The following is a 20,039-nucleotide window of genomic DNA, read 5'->3' as shown; positions in this document are numbered from 1 at the left end:
GTTCCTTAAAAGCAAAAGTGCCGCCTTTTTCGTACAAAGGTAGCCCGTTATTTTGTTGAAAAGAGCTCACGCCCTGGAGACCAGCACAGCCAGTCTCCCACCCTCATGTTCCTCACCTGCAAAATGGGGCAATGACGTGCACGCCACAAAATGGGGCAATGACGTGCACGCCACATTTTTGAGGATATTCAATGAAATACTGGGTGTGTAAAGAAGGGACTTCACACGTGTTGGCTATCCCTATCTTTCTCTCCTTCCTCCTCCAGTGCCCAGGGCTGGGTACATACAAAGGGCACGAACCATGCCCTCGTTCAATGAATGACTGTCCGACGCGGGACCAAAACAGCTTATTTGGGAACTTATTTCTAAGTTCCAGGACTTGGAAAGCGTGAGTCTGTCAGCAGCTTGAAGTGGATGGTCAATAAAGTTTTGTTAACTAGAAAAAAAAAAAACCACCCACTAAACTACAAATCCCTGCCGCTTTCTGGAAGCCGACAGGTCGGACGGCTTGCCAGGAACCCGGAAGTCTGGCCGCTCTGCCAATCACGCCGGGAAGCCTACGTCGCGGCGCCACGCCGGCCAATCCCGGGAAGCTTCTCCGCGCCGGGCCCGCCCCCGCGCGCACGCTGACGGGGAGCTAGCGGATACGGCGGCCGCGGGGCGGGGCCAGAGGTCTCCTGGTGGCTGCGCGCGCTCGGCCCTGCGGTCCCCGGCCCACTATGGCTCCCAAAGGCGGCTCCAAGCAGCAGTCCGAGGAGGACCTGCTCCTGCAAGATTTCAGCCGCAACCTGTCGGCCAAGTCCTCCGCGCTCTTCTTCGGGAACGCCTTCATCGTGTCCGCCATCCCCATCTGTGAGCGCCGGGGCGAGGCGGGCGGGCGGGCGGGGACGTGGCGCGCTGGCGGGCGGCGGGAGGAGGAGGCGGCCGAGGCCGGCTCTCCGCTCTCCCCGCGCTCGGCGGCGCGGCCGTGGGGGCGCCGTGCTGTCGTCCGGGCGGAGGTGTGGGGGGCGGCTGCACGGCGCGCGTCCCCGGGCCGCCTCCCGGAGCTGCGGCTCGCCCGTCCCGGCGGCCCGAACCTGTGTGTAAACGACCCCGGGGTGCGATCTTGTGCCAGCTGCCCTGCGGCAGCCTGCAGTCTGCTCTTCCCCGCGCAAGTGTCGTTTGCCGTTACGAGATTTTGAACTTTCTGGTGACCTGCTTTGGAGAAACTGACGAGTGAGGGGAGAGGCAGGTTCGCGTTAATCCTCGCAGTGAACGAGAAGTGGAGCGCGTCACCGGGCTGAGCATCCTTTCCCTGATTTGATGAGAGAGGTCGGACCTGTGGACCGGTGCCGAGGGCCAGCGAGCTACCTTGTGTAAACTTTTAATAATCCTATTAGGGCAATTCTGGAATTCTCACTTGGATGGGAAAATTTTGCAGAGTTGGCCAGGGTTGTTTTCAGAGCTCGGGGTTCCCGAATTTGAATCTCCTGTCTCGCACACTGCTGCGCTCTTGTCGGGCAGTCGAGTCCGGGTTTCTTTTCCCTTTCGGCCCTATGAGACCCGGCGTCCGGTTAGCGCGGCTGGATCCTCCGTCTCGGGTAACAGCCACGTCAGCGTGTCAGCTGGGGCTGGGGCTGCACGTGGCGTGTGTGGAATGCCCTGTACTTAGCAGAGTAGTACCCTGATGAATGAAATTGGGTCTGAATTGTGACTTCGTTGAGCCAGAGTGTATCATTTTAGAAGAAGCAGAAATCTCTTCTGGACTGGTAATAGGAAGGGTATGTTTTCAAGTGTTCTGAACTGGGAGAACTTGAGAGGAACTTTTTACTGGCCATCCCACTTCTGGAGAGTCTCATATGTTGTATTGGATTCCCTAACCCGGACTATATTTTACCAGTCTTAGCTATGATTAATTCAGCAGGAATTTGTAACTGGGTGGTAATGTTTTGTTCCTTTTTGTACCCCTCTTCTCTTTTATCTTAATTCAGGGTTATATTGGCGCATATGGCATATGGATCTTGTTCAGTCTGCTGTTCTGTATAGTGTGATGACCCTAGTAAGCACTTACTTGGTAGCCTTTGCATACAAAAATGTGAAATTTGTTCTCAAGCACAAGTAAGTATATTTCTCAAGTGAAAGTATGTATTACGTGTTGCATTTTTATATAGTAGAATGTCTATTTGTGTGTGTTGGTTTCAATAAACATTAATTTTAGATATGTATTTTTTGGGGAGAAGGCACATTAATGCTATGAAGAATTAACTCACTGAAGCAGAGACAGTGCTTCTGATACTGCTATGGAAATAGGTTTTGAAGATGGAATAGGACACTTAAGCACTAGCCTTAATCATGAAGTTTATCGGAAGAACAAACCCACCAAGTAAATTAACATTTTAGAAGCCAAATGGAATTCTTTTTGGAAAAAATTGTTCTGGTGTCTCCATGTACTATTTTTGAATGGGAAAGATGTGGGTTTTTTTTTTAATCGAACTCGGACATTCTTAATTACATTTTTTCTTATGAGTGTATGAAAATGTAAAAGATTATCATATTTCCTTTATTTTAAGATCATACATGTTATAAAGTATATCATTATTTTAACGATAGGTTTTGGAGAAGAAAACCCAAGCCTCATAACAATAAATTTATACATTAATTATAAGAAATTATATATTGTGGTTTCATAAAGGTTAAAATGTTGGGGGGAATAGTCTAGACTTAAGGAATGATGGTAACATTGGTTATTTAGGAGTGCCATGGTCCTCAACGGAAGCAGGTATAAATTGATGTTTAATTGGCTAAAGAGCCCTTTGAAGTTGCTTTCCTGCACACTTGAACACTTGATTCAGGATAGCAGGTTATTTCTCTGCTTCCTCAGTGCTATATTTCTTTGGAAGTACTTTCTTAAAGGCAGTTGGAATTTTGCTGAGACTTGAAGTACTAGCATGCTTTGTGTGCACATTGTCTTTTCATTTCCATGGTTTGCTCTCCAGTTTGGACACTGTTTTTGTTTGGATTGCTGTAGCAGTCTCCATCTGTTCTCTTAAAAACAAAAGTCTGGGGCCTTCCCTGCAATGGACTGTATAAAGCATGTTATGTAATCCTTATGTCAGCCATGCAAGGTGCAGGTGTTATCCTTGTTTTATGGGATGAAGAACATGTATTCATCCTTATCTGCCATCATTTTTATCATGACAGCTCTCTTACTTAACAACTCACCATGGCCTTTTCTTTTCTAAGTATATTAAAGCCAAATTCTTCCAAGCCCCTGGAATGCAAGTCATCTGCCTTCTACTGGTCTGGCCTCATCTTTCAGGGTTGGGCCTTAGCTCTTCTGACCTAGCCTTCATCTCAGCCTTTGTACGTGACTTGTGCCCTCCCTCTTTTAGGATCATCTCCCTTCCTTTCCATTCTTACATGTCTGTTATTTCAAGACTCAGGAATCTTTTCCAGAGAAATCCTAAGTTTGTTGTCTGTATGTTACGCTCTTTCTGGTGACAAGGGGTAGAAACACACTGAGATGATCTCAGTGGGGACTGATTGTAAGGAGGCCAGAAATGGCCTCAGCGGCTGAAAGTGGCCTCAGCAGCTTTTCCACTGCTGTTCTGGACCCATAGGAGCTCTGGCTATGCGTGGCTGCAGCTGTGCTAGACCCGCAGAGTGATCGAGTCATCTTTGTCATGTTTCTGCTTGGCAGCCCCTCTTCATCAACTGCCATTCCAGGATTCTGCCCATATCCATCTCTGCTGTTCCCAGCTGTCTTTCTTGTGAGGCCTGGCCATCTGTGGGTAGGGAAGCCCTCAGAGGTGGGCATCTTGCATGGCCCATCCTTTGTGATTTCCCCTTGGACTCAGTCCCTTTGGGAGTTGATGTTTTTCACTTGTTCTGCATAGCATTTTTCATTTACCTTCTTGGAATCAAAATCATGTTCGTTTTACCTTCTCATTTCTACTTTAGGCTTCTTGAGGGCTACTGCTGTGTCTTTTGTTTTATATTCCTTACAACAGTTAATGGTACATTTAGTTCGGTAAAATTTCAATGACTTTCTGAGTTAATAGACTCTTTCAGAGTGGATTTTTTTTAGTTATAGTTTTGGTTTAGTGTTAAAAATTGCCACTGACATCAAAACTCCTACAAATCCACAAGATGGTTAAGGCTCAAAGACCCAGGGAGATGCTGAGTGTGGGTGGATGTTGGTAGTAGTGGGGAGATGACTTCCGAGTCGACAGTCAGATTGCAGTCCCCGCTTTGCTGCTCTTAAATGTGTAGCCTTGGGTGTGCATTTTACCTCTCTAGACTTCAGAGTCCTGAGCTGTAAATTGGGGATACTAATGGTACCTCACGGATGGTGAGGATTAAATATGATAGTACGTATGACATGTTAAGCACGGGATAAATGCTTAGGAGCAGTGTTGGAGAGGTAGGGGTGAGAGAGCCCTTAGGAATTTTTTTAAAAGATAGCATGACTTAAAAGATGTTTGCAAAGATGTTTTTAAAGATACTAAATAGAAATTAAATAGTATTTTTGTTTTATTTTTATTCTGAAAAGGTTCTGACGTACTGATGTAAAAAATAATAGAAGAAACACCATTGATTTTGTGGGGTATCTCAGTTGGCTGAGTGCCGGGCCACTGCAGTGACCCTTGTCTTGATTTAGAGCATTCAGCACTGAGGGAGGTTTGTTTCCTAAGAGCCCTAAGATGGTGGGGTAGGGCTGCTGCTTCTTGAGTTGTAATAAACCTACAGTGTGGTTGTTATGCCTTGTTAGGTGAATATAGAATTTTAGACCTAGAAGAGAAACTAGTTTTCTGGTTCAGTCTCTTAAGGAAGATTTGTCATGTGGACAGATGATTGACTGTTTGTTCTAAAGATGCTTAGAAATAACCAACTTTTGAAAATAGTTTATTTTTGTGTCCTAGCATCCTGACAGATGGGGGAGAGGGTGTGTTTTCCTCTGTTCAGCTAAGAAAGATTTTTGCTGTAAACCATGTCCATTTCTTTTCAATTGACCTTTCTTAGGAAAAAGTGGTCTTATGTGAAGTTCAAGAGACACTTACTGTGTGCCAGAGAGGTTCAGAGATAAGGGTCCCTGCCTTTCGGAGCAGAACTTGTACATAATAAAATGAGTCAGGTGAAGTTGGATCTTTGGAGGAACAAGTACATTCTAGCATGCTGAAGTATCTCTTAAAAGACAGCTGTCTGCCCTTAACTGCCTTTTCCTTAGCTTTCAGAACTTATTTCCTTTTATCTGATTTTCTTTCTTTTTTTTTTCTTTTTTTGTGAGGAGATCAGCCCTGTGCTAACATCTGCCAATCCTCTTCTTTTTTTGCTGAGGAAGACTGGCCCTGGGCTAACATCCATGCCCATCTTCCTGCACTTTATATGGGACGCCGCCACAGCATGGCTTGCCAAGTGGTGCGTCGGTGCGCACCCGGGATCCGAACCAGCGAACCCTGGGCCGCCGCAGCGGAGCACACGCACTGAACCGCTTGCGCAACTGGACCGGTCCCTATCTGATTTTCTTAGACAAACTGATTTTCCTCCCTCCAAACTTATTTTCCTCCCTCCAGTTTTCAATTTGTGGAAAAATACATTTGTTGAAACTGACTAAAGGTTTTCTTTTTAACCATGTTGATTCTAACTTGGTTCTTGAGTGGGAGAGAAGGATGGAGACACAGGTAAAACTAGCCAGAGTTTGTGTTTACTTTGTATCCCAGAAGCTCATGTGGTTGAAGAAAGGTTGAAAACTATTGCGTTGGATGATCTTGGGCTTTCTTTTCAGGAATCCATTCTGATTCCTCCACAGTTTTCCTCAGTACACTGACCAGAACTAAATGTAGCATGGTAACGAGGGATCAATTAATTGAACATCCAGTGAACAGATTTCTATCTCTGTGTTCCAAGTCCTGTTGCTTTTAATACATCTCAATTCTGTGTTGAATGTTTTCATAGTGGGACTGTGTAGGTAATGGTTAGATTTTGCTTGTGAAGATCAGTTATTACTTTTCTTCCATATTTATGGCTAATCAGTTTCTCCTATATTCCAAAAAACATACGATGTTGAATTTAAATGTCATAATCTTTGGGAGGCTTTCTGTATTTCATCATAGTTTAAATTTTATCCTTTTACTTTCAGAACCCCATCTGATAAAATTCACCTTAGAGAATTTTTTATGAGTATACATTTAATTTTTTCCTTATCTAACGCATCACGGAAGATTCTGATCTGATCTCTTGACCAACACTTCCAGCCTTTTCTGGTTGATTCCGTATTATCTTTTGGTGCAACCCTCATACCAGTGGTTCATTTAACTAAAAGTAGTATGGTCAATCCCTGACCCTGTGGTATTATTTCTTTTTAGTGAAGTTGTCCTTTGGAGTGGAGTTAAAAGCATTACCTTAAGATATGACAGCTGTTAATTCCCCATTGTTTTGTAAACAGTTTTATTTATTTATTTATTTTAATTAATTTATTTTTTTTTGTGAGGAAGATCAGCCCTGAGCTAACATCCATGCTAATCCTCCTCTTTTTGCTGAGGAAGACCGGCTCTGAGCTAACATCTGTTGCCAATCCTCCTCCTTTTTTTCCCCCAAAGCCCCAGTAGATAGTTGTATGTCATAGTTGCACATCCTTCTAGTTGCTGTGTGTGGGACGCGGCCTCAGCATGGCGGGAGAAGCGGTGCGTCGGTGCACACCCGGGATCCCAACCCGGGCCGCCAGTAGCGGGGCGCGTGCACTTAACCGCTAAGCCACGGGGCCCGCCCCCCATTGTTTTTTAAGCCTAGTTTTCTCTCCTGTTGCTTACTGAAATTGAAATCATATATCATTTGCTAATGCCTTATCAAATTTATTTGTTGAACAGTTCAATTATAGGCTGAAACAAAATGGAGGTATAATGATTCATAACTAAATTTGTGCTAATAGCATTTGACTTTTTATTTCCATATTAAATACCTAAACTTTGGAAAACTCTCCTTTTTGAGCAGAAATCAAAACACGTAACTAATATACTACATTTTGGAAGTTTCTTGAACTCTCTCTCTTGTGGCTAGTACACTGTAATAAACTTGGAACTTTCTGTCCAGCTTATTTTCTTGAAATGTAAAGTACCGTACAGTTGCCAATACAAAATGTGAGTACATAGTGTTTCTGAGAGAGAGCGTGATGTTCACTCCTGGAGCATATGGAAACTTGTCTCTTTTCCTTCCAGAGTAGCACAGAAGAGGGAGGATGCTGTTTCCAAAGAAGTGACTCGAAAACTTTCTGAAGCCGATAATAGAAAGATGTCTCGGAAGGAAAAAGATGAAAGGTTTGACTCCTTTTTTAAAGTGTTTGTGGTAATCAGAAAAGGGGATACTTTGTAGAAAATAAGCTTTTGATTTCTGCTTAGAGAATGTGGGTATTGGGGTTGTCTGAGGTAAACGTTGGAATTGTAGAAGACATAGTAATGGGAAAATAACTGACTTTTTGAGTGTTTACTACTATCAGTACTTTCTTTGTGCTGAACACAGTTCATTTATTCCTCTAAAGAGCTCTGTGGGGTAGGTACTCTTGTTATCTCCATTTTACACCCGAGGGAACTGAGGTACGGAGCGCCCGGGTGCTTGCCCTGGGCTGTGGGTTCGTCGGGGTGGGGAGGTGTGGGACCCACGGTGAGAACACAGGCAGGCAGGCCGGAGAGCTTGCGCTCGTACCTGCTCTGCTGAACTTGAGGGGCCTGCAGGGCTTTGTCCAGTGCTGGCTCTGCTGCTTGGTAGCTATGTGACCTTGAGTCCTTCACCAGCCCCTCTGGGACTGAAGGGTTTAGTTGTGTGTTAGCATTTTTAGGTGGTGGTATTTCTGTTCCTGAGCTTTCCTGGGGACATCCAGTTTTTGGTTATCTGCATTGGTTGGGAAAAAGAACTGGGTTTGTCTCCTGTGGCCCAATTCTGTACCACGTTTGTTAGCCCCCACCCCCAATTTTTTCCGCCAGCTGCTCTTAGAATGCTTAATAAACAGCCTAACATCTGAGTAGCAAAAGTCCCTGAATGATGGAGTCAACTTGTGCTCAAGAGTTGCCAGATGGTTTAGTAGAGTCATGACTCGAGGTTGTTTTCATGGATCTTCAGTTTTAGTATTGACAGGGTGCTTTGTGAAATAAAATATTTATCCCCCTTTGCTCCGTAAAGTCTTTGTGGTGACTTGCAGTATTAAAGTGCATATAAAACAAAGTAGTACCATTTTAAAAGATCAGAAACCATTTAAAAGTAAGGGAAGGTGGATGAACCAGGACCTCAGTTAGTACAGCAGTTGAGCACTGAACTTAGCTCTGAACTCCCAAGTGTCGGGGGAAGCACCTGAGGTCTTACAGGTTTCATTCTCCGATGGGAAGCAGTGTGCAAGTCCTGAAGAGAAACTTTCTTGGCACTGAATCTTGGAAGGACTTGATCAACTGCCTCCTTAATTAAGGGACACTGAGTAACTTAATGAACAATATCTTCTATGGTGGTTTTGGAAAGGCACCAAAACATTGAAATGGCTTCTCCTATGGATTCTTTGTAAAACTGAAGGCATAATGTTAAAATCATGACAATGAAGGCCTTTTTTCAGGGATCAGCTGTAATGAGGTCTGGCCGCATAGCTTTCTGATTGCAAATTTTTGCATAGGGATAGAGGTTAGAGAATCTAGGACACTTTTTTTTTTAACCTTTTTATTGAATGATAATATTTATGAGAACACTGGTTCTTAAACTGGAATGCACTCATAGTTACCCAATTTCAAAATGCTTTTTACAGCTCTTACAGGTTTTAGGTGATTAATTAGATCAGCAATGGCAAGTGAGTCTCCTCTACCCCCTGCAGACTTGCTTGATTTGGTCTGGCACTGGTCCTTGATCCTGGGATGTGTCTCAGAATCTTTCTCAGCATGGCATTCAGATAGTCACTGCTGGTGGATCAGAGTTGGAATTGGAAATGAAACCTCTTTGCCATTGGCTGGACCAGCTATTTCAAAGTAGGATGAAGCAGAGGTTTCATTGACACATAAAATGCAGAATGTCAGAAGATTATAAAATTTCTATTCTTGTCATCAGTAGAAATTTGTGCTGTAGTATTTCTCTTGCAAAAGCCACACTGGTTGGTCTGTACTCATGATTGTGGTCTGTACTCATGATGGATTCTGATAACTGGGACCAAGACTCCCATTAAATTAAGATCTAGTATTTTTCTCCTTCAAAGGATGAGTTGCTGCCGAGAGATTTGATTTAAGAGAAGGCTTATCAGCACCTCTTTGCCTAGATGTGTATCTCTCAAAGCTCCGTCTCCAATCATTTGGAATATGTACTCCATGCCACTTTGAAACTGCTTTGCCATCCATCCAAGGATGGAAATTAGCAGAGGAGAAGCAGAGATTCATTAACGTTTGTCCCAGGGTGTGAGTGTTATTTCTCCTTGACTTACCGACCATCTGTCATTTAGCATTATCTGATTGTAACAGTGGTTGAGTTTGGTCTCAACTTTTCTCTTGTTGTAGGAAGCACACCTTGGAAAAATGATTCTTTGGGAAGTGCTCTCCCAAACTAGATTTCCTACCAGTGAGGCTTTGGCAGAACCATTGCTGATGAGGGCATTTGGGGGTCCTAAATTTTTTTCAAAATGCACCAGGATATGGGTGGACTAGAAAAAGTTCTGAAAGCTGTCAGTCAGTCCTGACTGTATACGCTGAGGTAACACACGGTCATATTGGGAGCTGGTGTCACCTAAAGGATTGAGCCGCTTCTTTCATCAAAAATGTTTTGAAGATGGCTCTGATTCAGGTCATGACAGGGAGTTAGGGAGAAGCCCTGTGATGGAGGCGGGGTGATTGAATCATCCATAGTAAAGGCATGCTAGTAGCCTATTTAAGGAACCTGTCTTCACTGGGTCTTGTGCCCGAGTCTTAAGAACAGAGAGAATTGTTCTGTTTTCTAGTATTAAACCATGTTGGGACTATGCATCTTTCTGAGCTGGTTTCGTCATTGATTAACATTAGAATGGTATAATGTATTTCCTCCAATTCCAAGTCATATATATTTTTTCAATTTAAACTTCTCTGAAATCAGAAGTTGTTTTATAGTTGATGGCTGCATTTAATGTAATATCCTTCACTTCTCCCAAACTTATAGTAAATCAAAGATTTATTAAGTTGATAGTATCCATAGAATCAAGGAAATATGGCATATGTGTTAGAGACCACAAATTCTTATGATGGAGATAAGGTGCTGATACCCTTCATTTAGCTCCTTTACGGCCAAGTTTGTTGACTTTGAATTAGAATAGTTGATGAATAAAACGTGGCATTTACCGATGACTTTAGCCTTAGGATTAGTGCTGTCCTTAGGATTGGTGGAGGGTATCATCTGGCCCCAGAGTAGTATCTTTTGGGGGAACAAAGCATCTATGGCAATGGCTCTCAACCTTGTTGATAATGATGCATAGTAAAAATATTTTACCTTTGACCAAATACACTCATATATACACACATGCAAATGTTTCCCAAAACAATAATTACCCTACTATGCATGATGCACTTGATATTTTCCTATTTCATTTTTTAAAAAAATGCTAGTCTCAACCCACTCAGTTATTTTCCCTGAGCATTGGATCCACTCAGTTGATTTCACGTCCCACTAATGGATCACAACCTACCCTTTTAAAAACTGCTTTACAAAGTTAATTAACCAAGAGGAAAAAAGGCTCCCTTATTCACAGGAACTCTGGAAGTTCCTGTTGCTCCTGTGAAGAGGTAAAAGAAAAGATTGATAAAGTACTCGTAAATTAGTAAAATATCATAATAAATAAAATGGATTAAATAAAAAGTAATGGGTTTTACAAAAGTTTAAAAATCCTCCTAATGATCAAGCAGATTCTTTGTTTGAATTAAGTAAAGACGGCTCAAGATAGTTGCAGACAGGTTGGCTTCTTTGAGGCCACACCCAGTTTTTGTCCCTGGGATAATAATCTAAGGTGTAATATTGAGGGCTGAGTCTGTGGGCTCTAGAGAGTCTCAAGCCAGCAGCCAAGGAAGCTCTACCAGGCTGCTGATCATTGAGTTTGTTTTAGGTGAGGACGTAGAGGAAGATGCCTGTTTCAGCTGCTGATGAAACCAAGCCAGTTGCAATTAATCAGTCCTTCCTCCAAAGCTCTGACTGCCTGGGAGGAAAGGTAACGCCGAGCGACTTGTTTTCTTCAGCATCGAAAGAGTAAAATACCATTTTCAGCAGAAAAAAGGGGACAATTCTGATTAAGTTTAATATTAACAACACATTGTGCCGAGAACACTTAAGGAAAACCTCATTTTATAATGAGCTAGAGCCACTGTGGTATTTAAATTTTCTAATAGATATTTATGAACCTGATTGACTGGTTTTCTGTGTCTACAGAATCTTGTGGAAGAAGAATGAAGTTGCCGATTATGAAGCTACAACTTTTTCCATCTTCTATAACAACACCCTCTTCCTGGTCTTGGTCATTGTTGCTTCCTTCTTTATATTGAAGAACTTAAACCCCACAGTGTATCCTTTTAAAGGTTGATTATCTGTTTTAGAAGTCTAGAAACAGTAGTTGATTTGGTTTTGATTTGTCTGAGCATTTTAGTGGAAAGAAAAACTGCACAGGGAGTCAGTCCATTAAATAACACTTAGCCAGGTTTCTGGAAATTTAAAATAAGGGCTTTTGCTGTGATTTAAAGTTCTTTTAAGTTTATAAATTATGACTTCTTGATAAGTAACAAGTAGTACAAGGCAGTGTTACATATATGATTATGTATACTTGCATTTGTAAAAAAAAGTTGCAAGGAGTGAGAGCAGACTTGCCTTTTTGGGTAGCTCCTGGCATAAGCCCATGTGTCTCCTGTTATGGTGGGGCTTTGGGGTGGGTGAGTAGCCAGTGCAGTTAAATAGGCACATTGCCTAATATCTTAACATTGTTTCAGGCTGCTCTTAAATTGAACTTTTGGGCAAGAAGCAGTCTTCTCTTCTTAAGGTAATTTATTAAAGGCGTTATCCAGGAATGTGTAGCCAAACTTTGAACAGTTGGAGATTTTGTTGTAATAATTTACAGACACGCTTCAACTTGCATCCTCTGCGAATCCTGGAGGGCTTTGCCCCAGACAGTCTAGTCCTGAGGCTGAGTAGCTGCGAACTTGCAGAACCTCCTTGCTTTTACAGGCCAGCTATAGCCAAAACACTGCTGGACAGAGCAGACTTATTACTCCTTTGCTCCTGGGGGAGGAAGAAAACAAGTTTCTTCTTCCTCCCCATGTTCTTTAATCAGCTTGTCTTCTGAAGGTTAAATAGAATTCACATGTTTTCTTTGTGATCATGTGTTCTAGGTTTCTGTCTCAAGTATTTTTTTTTTAAATTGGAACACATTTCCTGTGAATGTTATTCATTCTTCATAGTCTTCTATATTGTAAATTGTGTTTGCCGACAATGGGACTGCACATCATTGTTATTATACAGAGTGTCAGGAGGGAAACAGTACATTCCAAAGAGATGGGCTCTTTTTGTTTTGTTGAAAAACTAATTTTGGGTTCTTAATTTCTCCTTAACGTTCAATTCTTACAGGAACTACATTTTATCCATAAGTGCTTCCTCAGGCCTCATCGCCCTCCTGTCTACTGGCTCCAAGTAGACTGTGTCAGCCCAGCCCCCTGGCTTTGTGTCTGTGGGTGGCCTGTGTACACCGAAAAGTAGCAGGGTGGTTGCGGGGTGGGGGCGAGAAACACAAGATGTTTTTATAGTCTGGAGTTTGAGGGTTTGAAAAACCAACAAAATGTAATTCAATATTTGTTTATTGGCTCTTTTTTGGCAGATCGTTGAAATTAAATGAATTGAAAGGGAAACTCAGAGTACCAGGACATTTATTAAAAGACAAAAATCGTCTGGCGATGTGCTATAATCACAAGAGGAGAAAATAACTTGTTTCCTTAATCTGTCAGAGGTCACAGTAACCTGAGTGAGCTGTTATTAGTTATAATAGTAGCAAGAAGTTAATAACTGGTTCTGTATGTTCCAAGCACAATATTACAACTTTTTTTGAACCATAAATATCAGAATGAATCCTCTCCTCCAGGGGATTGAGAAGCCTCATGTTTATAAGTCTCTGAATTTGTAATTTGAAATAACTGATTGAAGTTAAAAACATGGGTTCTCCAACTTGGAGAAGAAAAACTTGTGGAAAAGTTGTTTTTTAAAGAAGAAAGGCAGCCAAGGTAATAACCTAAAAATAGTACCCACGCACATGGGAGGTGTCCTGTGGGTTAAAGCACACACTGTTCAGCTGCAGAGCTGTGGCCCTGGGTGGCCCGGGAGGTCAGCTCGACCCCACCTTGTTGGTTTGACCATTAAGAGCCTGGAGTCATTGTTTTCCTTGAGCAGAGTCTCACCCCACTGGAGGAATGTTGAGTAAGAGAGAGACCTCTTTCCTGAATATTGACGTGTAAAAGACCAAAGTAATTTTTGTTCCAGAATTCTAACACTCCAAGGAGTTACAGTGGTTTTAGTGCTTGTTAGCATTTTTCCATTAGGACTGTCACAAATTTGACCCTTTAGTCCACGGGTTCTCATATATTGTGAACAAAACATTGATCTCTTCAGCCCTTGGGAGTCCAGCTGAGAGCAGTCTCTTGCATTTTTTAACCAGTGTTGGTACAGATACTATCATTTTCTGTGTGTGCCATGATTTGAGAAAGTTTGGAAAGCTCTTCTTGAACCTATATCAACTTAAAAGGTTATGGGATCACAGGTGATCAGTCGGTTTCATGTTCCTATTAGCTTTTGACCACATCTAGTAATTTCCTACAAGCAGTACCTCAAAGGAAATATCATATTACTAATTCCTAATCCTAAGTTTAATTTTTAGTTTCCACTTCTATATTTAAGATGGATGTTGCAAATAACATTCGCTATTTTATTTATAAGTTTATAGAAAGGTATTCATCCGGAGTTCATCTTGTACTTCCGTGCTATTGGATGTTGTGGTAGGCCACATCCAAGAACTTGGAAGGAAGACAGGCAGGAGTATATTTGCATAGTGACCCAGATCCTCATTGCCTTCAGTTGAGGATTATATTTCATCATAGCTTCTAGAAGTTTGCAGTTCTTTCCTTTGGTGCGTTATTATCCATTTACCATCACCGAGATGGAGTGAACGGGAAAGTCAGAAGAGATTCGCTGCAGGGTAGTTAGTGTCACACATAAGAGGTTTTTATTATTATTTTTTAACTCTTTTTTTCTGTGGATAAATAACGGGTCGTTAGTTTGACTTGTGGCATGGAGTTCATGTACCAAATGCATTTGCTTACTTGACAAAATGACTGTTTGACAAACCATCGGTGTGGACTGTTGGTTACCAGAGCTGGGCCAAGTACCTTTTTAAATAGCCAGTAAAAAATTGCCACTAGATGGCAGTGCCTGTATAGATGGGGGAGAATTGCCACCATTCTCAGTCTAATACAGTGTAGCTGAGATGGGGTGGTGAGATAGGGGCATCAGCTTAATATTCTTCACATAATTTCTTTTGAATTAATAAACAATAATTTGTAGAAAAGCAAGTATGCAAAGTTGGATTTTGGCCCTGAATTTTTCCTATAGCACTTTTTGTTTTCATCCTGATAACAGTTTCTAGGTTTCTGTACTCTGAGATAAATTTCTGTGCATAAGTGTATAAAGCATATTCTCACAGTTCCACAGTCTTCATTAAGGGTATACTGCACCGGGACTTTACTCTCGGGAAATGCAGAACAGTAAACAGCGACATGGCACAGGGAATGTGATGTGCTGAGTCTGGGTCAGTAAGTAGAAACCTGCTGTTGTAAAATTTTCATCCTAAAAAGACCCCATGTCTAACACCACTACAGTAAAAGGGGTTCTGCTGTAATTGAGATGCAAAGTGATTGAATTCCTTTTTTTCTCACTCCTTGTGCTAAGTAGAGCCTTGAAGGGTTGGAATGTTTACATTTCTCTATTTTTAGTTTCCTCATTTACAACTTAATAAAAATCTTGGATTGAAATTATTCTTAGCCAGTAAAGATTTACTGGTGGTCCTGTTTGGTGTAGTATTCTAATGTGGAAAGAATAATTTGAAACAAGATTTGAGGTTAACTGAAATAGGGAGGTTGGATTCATACCCAAAATTCTTGTGAAAGGTCTTGCTTATTAAGTATCATTAAACTTTGATTTTTAAAATTTATATTTTTCCTGGAGTTCTTTGTAAGAACCATGTGAATAAGTATATCCTCTTTATTACATTATTTCACATTACCATCATTTTAATTTCCCACACATGTAAATGTGCATTTTGTCGTTACTCATGAAATGTCTGTGTGGCACTGACGGGCCAGTGCGGTTACATCACAGCAGAACGTCGGGCCTCTTCGCCAGTGTGTGCCTGCTGTGCCCTCCTGCCCACCCAGTTGCTGTGTTTCCAGTATGCTAGCCAGTCACTGCTGCTTCTGGAGATGCAAAGGGAGGATAGACATGTCCACAGAGAGAACCTGTCTGCAGATACATTTATTTGGGCTATAAGAGGCCATCTCCCACCTCCTTGGACTCCTGAGCAGGGGAATTGAAGATGAGGAGGGCGTCTGAGTGGTTGGTTTGGATTTTCACGGAGGTGTTCACTGGCCTTAATGAGTTTTCATTGCATCTCTTCTCTGATCTTTCACTCTTAACTGATCCTGAATTTGGATTCATACCCAAGCTTTTTTAACTTAAAAATCACACACACAGTTACTTTTTCATGAAGCTTTAAAGCTAAAAAAGAAAATCATTCTTCAAAGAGCACTGAAGTGGAACACACAATACTTGGGTTCTAGGCCTGGGTCTGCCATCGACTAGCAGTGAGTTTGGGCGAGTCCTTTCATCTCTCGAGGCCTGGTTTCCTCATTTGCCAAGGAGGGGTGGCCTTGAGCACGGCTAAGGTCCCTTGAAGCTATGACATCTATCAGAGCTTGGCACTCCTGATGAAGATGAAGTGACACTTCAAGTGGGAAGCCAGGCGCAGTGTTTCTAATTGGCATTTCCTCTGGCTGGGATTTCAGTATGTGGATGGCTGCTACCCAGGTTACCCTTGGGAATGGTATGTTCTCTGCCACGGAATTCTTCCCAGAAAAGAGAAGAAAATGAGAGTGCATGGAAATTTTTCTTAAGGATATAACTGAAATGTATTTATCTAATATATTTGCCATGGCAGATGATTTGTGTATAAGAAAACTAGCTGTTCCCATGGCTAAGCAATACTGTTTGTATTTAGTTTTAATTTGCAGGTTCTTTTTAATGAGTTTGAGAAGCTTTAACCTTAGTGCAGAGTATTTCTTTTTTGTGTGTGAGGAAGATCATCCCTGAGCTAACATCCATGCCAATCCTCCTCTATTTGCTGAGGAAGACCGGCCCTGAGTGCAGAGTATTTCTAAAACCTAATGAGAAATGATATCTTTAGTAGCTAATCATTTTCTCCATTAATAAGAAAAAAAGTTTGCATTGCAATTTAAATCTTGCTAACTGTTATTTCTGTTAGGTATCATTCTGTGCAGCTTACCTGCCAACATAATTTTTGTGTAAATGATTTTTACTGCCTATTTTATGGAGATGGATATATATATATATATATATATATATAACCTTATAATGAAAAATCAGATAAAAACAGATTAAATGCACCAAATGCTTTTATTACTCTAAGCAAATTAATTAGTTAAATTGCAGTTCCAATTAGACAACTTGAGCTCATTTATACATATAGTAGTTCACTGGATTGGTTGAATACACAATGAACAACTGAAAAATGATCCATTTCCACCATTAATCAGATACACTTGGGCAAAAAACCCAAACAATTTCCCTATTAGAATCCTATTTTCCTATTAGAATTTGAATTCCCTATTAGAATAGTAATAATCAAAAAGAAAATTTGTTATTTCATACTAACATTTTAAGATTTACAATTAAGAAATACATATCTGGAAATGATGGCAGGAAATAGCATTTAAAGCTGATAGTATATTTCTTCTGTAAGTCTCAAAAGTGATTTCTATATGGGAGACCTGCTGGCCAGAAAATTAAACTAGAATTTTGTACATGCTCAGGTGTCCAAATAGAGACACCCCCCGCAACACACCCCCAAAAAGAAAAAACCCCATGTTTTCTCCCTTCTTACAGGTACACGCGATATATTCTCGAAATTTTTTTCAAGTGGAATATTCATAAAGGCGGGTAGCCAATAGTGGCAGGGCTAGCTAGACCTCAGCTTCTGAGTGCAACAAGACTGTCTCCCAATCCATGCAAAGAGCTTTCATGCATATAGTTTAGTGTACATAATGTGATTATAGAATCAGGAAGTTCAACATTTGCTTTCCTTGGGCAAGTTAATTCACCCAGCATGTGCTGAGTAATAATAGCATTTTTCACAAGGCCCACGATTTACCTTTTTGTTAATAACTCCTCAAAAACAGCAAACATTATATTGTAAAATCCCAGTGCTAATTAAACAGCAAACATTTGCCTTTGGGTATTTTACAGGTTTACTTACAAAACTGAGCAGGTGTGTATTTATTTTTAAAGCTCAAATATTTAAACTTGCAGAAGCTGTGCCTACAAGCAGTCAAAAGTATAATGCAGATTTTAATAAAATGTAGTAAAAAATGAACACTTCATTTTATTCAAAGCTAAGCTTCCACAGCAGTGTAGTCCTCCCTTTCATAAATTAACCGTAATGTCTCTAAAGATTGGGGTGGTCATCCTTTTACCATCTCTACATGTAAATGGACATGGCATCGTTAGAATCCTAATAGACACCTTGGATAAATTGCTTTACAGGGTCATTCTTGGGGCCAAGCGACAGTGAATGTTTAAAAGCTAATGAAAGCAAATACCTAAGAATTTTAGTTTTGTTGAATGAAAACTCTTGCTAACATGAAGGTGAAAATAGAAAAAAAATGTAAAATTGTTTCTGCTTATTCTCTCAAGCAAGACTTCTGAGTGAACATAGCCTACTCTTTCTGATGCAATCCACATTGCATCTGTGGATTTTGTTCATTTGAAAAAATATATCTGTACAGCCTTCTTTAAGTTACTAAACGCCTGAAGGTCATGAGTCTTCCCCCACATACTTTCCATTGCATAAGCATGAGGTGTATGGAGCAATGCAAGGAAAGGGGACTCCAGTCAAATAAGAAAATAGAATGGATTTTCTTGGTTGTGAGTTTTCACATGTGTTTGTAATTCAGGTGCACAGTGGTGGTGACAGCAGACCCCTCAGAATCTTGGGGACACTAGAGGTTGAGCAGCAGGCTGCTAAGGGATTCAGTAGACTGGCTAGTAACACCATTCTGTACCGGTGTAGACACTGTTTTAACCCTGCAGCTCCTTGGTTCACGCACTGCCTTATGACCTGTAGTCCTTTTTGCTGTAGGGCTTGTTGCGCAGTATGTTATCAATCTCATTTACCACGTGTGTTGTCATCTTCGGGAGAACCTGAGAGCATGAGAAGTACAAAGGATGTGGTTAGTACTTGATACTGGGTCTTTATGCTCAATATTAAGCAAAGTCATCTAGACTTGTATATAAACTACAACTAGAATGGACACTTCCCGCCACACTAAGCTCCTTGAGGTCAGGGACCTTGTTTCGTTCACCACTGTACCCCCAGTGCCTGTAAGTGCTTGACCCATGGTTGGTGCTCATAATTATTAGTTGACTGAATAAATGAAGACATAAGGCATAAATGAAGGCTCATAACTATAGAATATCCAGAGCAGCTCTGTCCAAAGAAAGATAATGCAAGCCACATATGTAATTTTAGATTTTCTAGTGGTCACATTAATAAAAGTGAAAAGAGGTGAAATTAATACATAGTTTTACTCCATTATATCCAAAATAATCATTTTGACCTGTAGTCAGTATAGAAAATTATTAATATTTTTTACATTTTTTTAAAGTACTAAGTCCTTCAAATCCAGTGGACATTTTACAGGTACAGCATGTCTCCTTGTGGCCTAGCTACCTTGCGTGTGCTCAGTAGCCACATGTGGCTAGAGGCTACGCTAGTGGACAGCACAGGTGTAGAGATTGACGAGAGATTCTTTCCCACGGGGGGTCAGAACCCTGGTAAAGGATAGCCAGGAGTTAACAGGCATCCCAGGTAGATGGAATAGCGTGAAAAGGTGGAAAGCACGTGAAATGGACTGATAGCAGTGTAGAGTGAGTGGTGAAGGGGTGCAAATGGTAGGAATAGGGGAAAAAGAAGTTGAGGTAAAAAGCGTGGAAGGCCTTGAATGCCATTTTTTGGAGTTGGGACTGTATTCTTTAGGCAGTAGGGAACCTGTCAGGACTTCTCAGCTGGGAGTGACCCCATCAGACACCTGGTGGTAGAAGGATGAGTTGGAGGAGGTTGAAAGGGGACACAGATGTTAGAAATTTACTGTAGTCCTAGCCAGAGCCACTAAGAGCCTTGACAGGACAGGGGCAGTGGAGTGGAAAAGGGGAGTGGATCTGAGAGAGACTTTGGAGGAAGGGGGTTTCAAGACTGGGGACTAGAAGGATGTTGAGGTAGATTATTGGGATTGGAAAACACAGGAGACATAGTTGGGAGAATAAGAAGTTTGGAGCAGGGTGTGTTGAGTTTAAGGTGCCTCTGGGAATTCCATGTAGAAATGACTCGTAGGCAGCTGGGCACTGGAAGTACAGCTGTGGAGCGTGGTAGGAGAAGCAGGAGGACTGGAGGTGAGGATTTTTGAGTCATTTGCATGGACGTGCTAATTGAAGTCCCAGGAAAGGATGAGATCATCCTGGCTAGCATTTATTGTGAGAAGTGGGCCAAGGGCGCACATTACACCATAAGACAGGGACAAAGGCAGATTTTTTCACAGGAATAGTCTGACCCTGTGTGGAGGCTGTGGTGAAACACAATTATGACGCCCACTTCTGAGATTTCTGCCTCACCCTTCCTCTGCTGTAACCCTGTTGGCCAGGGTACCCTTGTCTCTACTCAAGGGCTATCCTCAGAAGCCTTGGGGTTTGGCAGAATCGTGGAGCTACTC

General features: G+C 41.6%; 2 protein-coding genes across 4 annotated transcripts in view; one reads left to right on the top strand and one right to left on the bottom strand.

The window, feature by feature from the left end:
* The first annotated feature begins 676 nt into the window (after positions 1 to 676).
* SSR3 (signal sequence receptor subunit 3) lies at positions 677 to 15,193 on the top strand. The gene is made up of 5 exons (XM_058556443.1): positions 677 to 852; positions 1,971 to 2,097; positions 7,194 to 7,292; positions 11,383 to 11,514; positions 12,568 to 15,193. The coding sequence occupies exons 1-5, from the start codon at positions 720 to 722 to the stop codon at positions 12,632 to 12,634; spliced, it is 558 nt and encodes a 185-aa protein (XP_058412426.1). The 5' UTR covers positions 677 to 719; the 3' UTR covers positions 12,635 to 15,193.
* Positions 15,194 to 18,307: 3,114 nt separating this feature from the next.
* Positions 18,308 to 20,039, bottom strand: part of KCNAB1 (potassium voltage-gated channel subfamily A regulatory beta subunit 1) — a 382,942-nt gene continuing 381,210 nt past the window's right edge. For all 3 annotated transcript variants that reach the window (XM_058556440.1, XM_058556442.1, XM_058556441.1), the window contains one exon: positions 18,308 to 18,474. In XM_058556440.1, the coding sequence (XP_058412423.1) occupies positions 18,385 to 18,474 (90 nt within the window). In that variant the 3' untranslated portion in view covers positions 18,308 to 18,384. The remainder of the gene's footprint in view (positions 18,475 to 20,039) is intronic.

This window comes from Diceros bicornis, chromosome 15 (genome assembly GCF_020826845.1).
Source record: "Diceros bicornis minor isolate mBicDic1 chromosome 15, mDicBic1.mat.cur, whole genome shotgun sequence".
Classification (NCBI taxonomy): Eukaryota; Metazoa; Chordata; class Mammalia; order Perissodactyla; family Rhinocerotidae; genus Diceros; species Diceros bicornis.
This window is presented reverse-complemented; position numbering and strand designations above follow the sequence as displayed.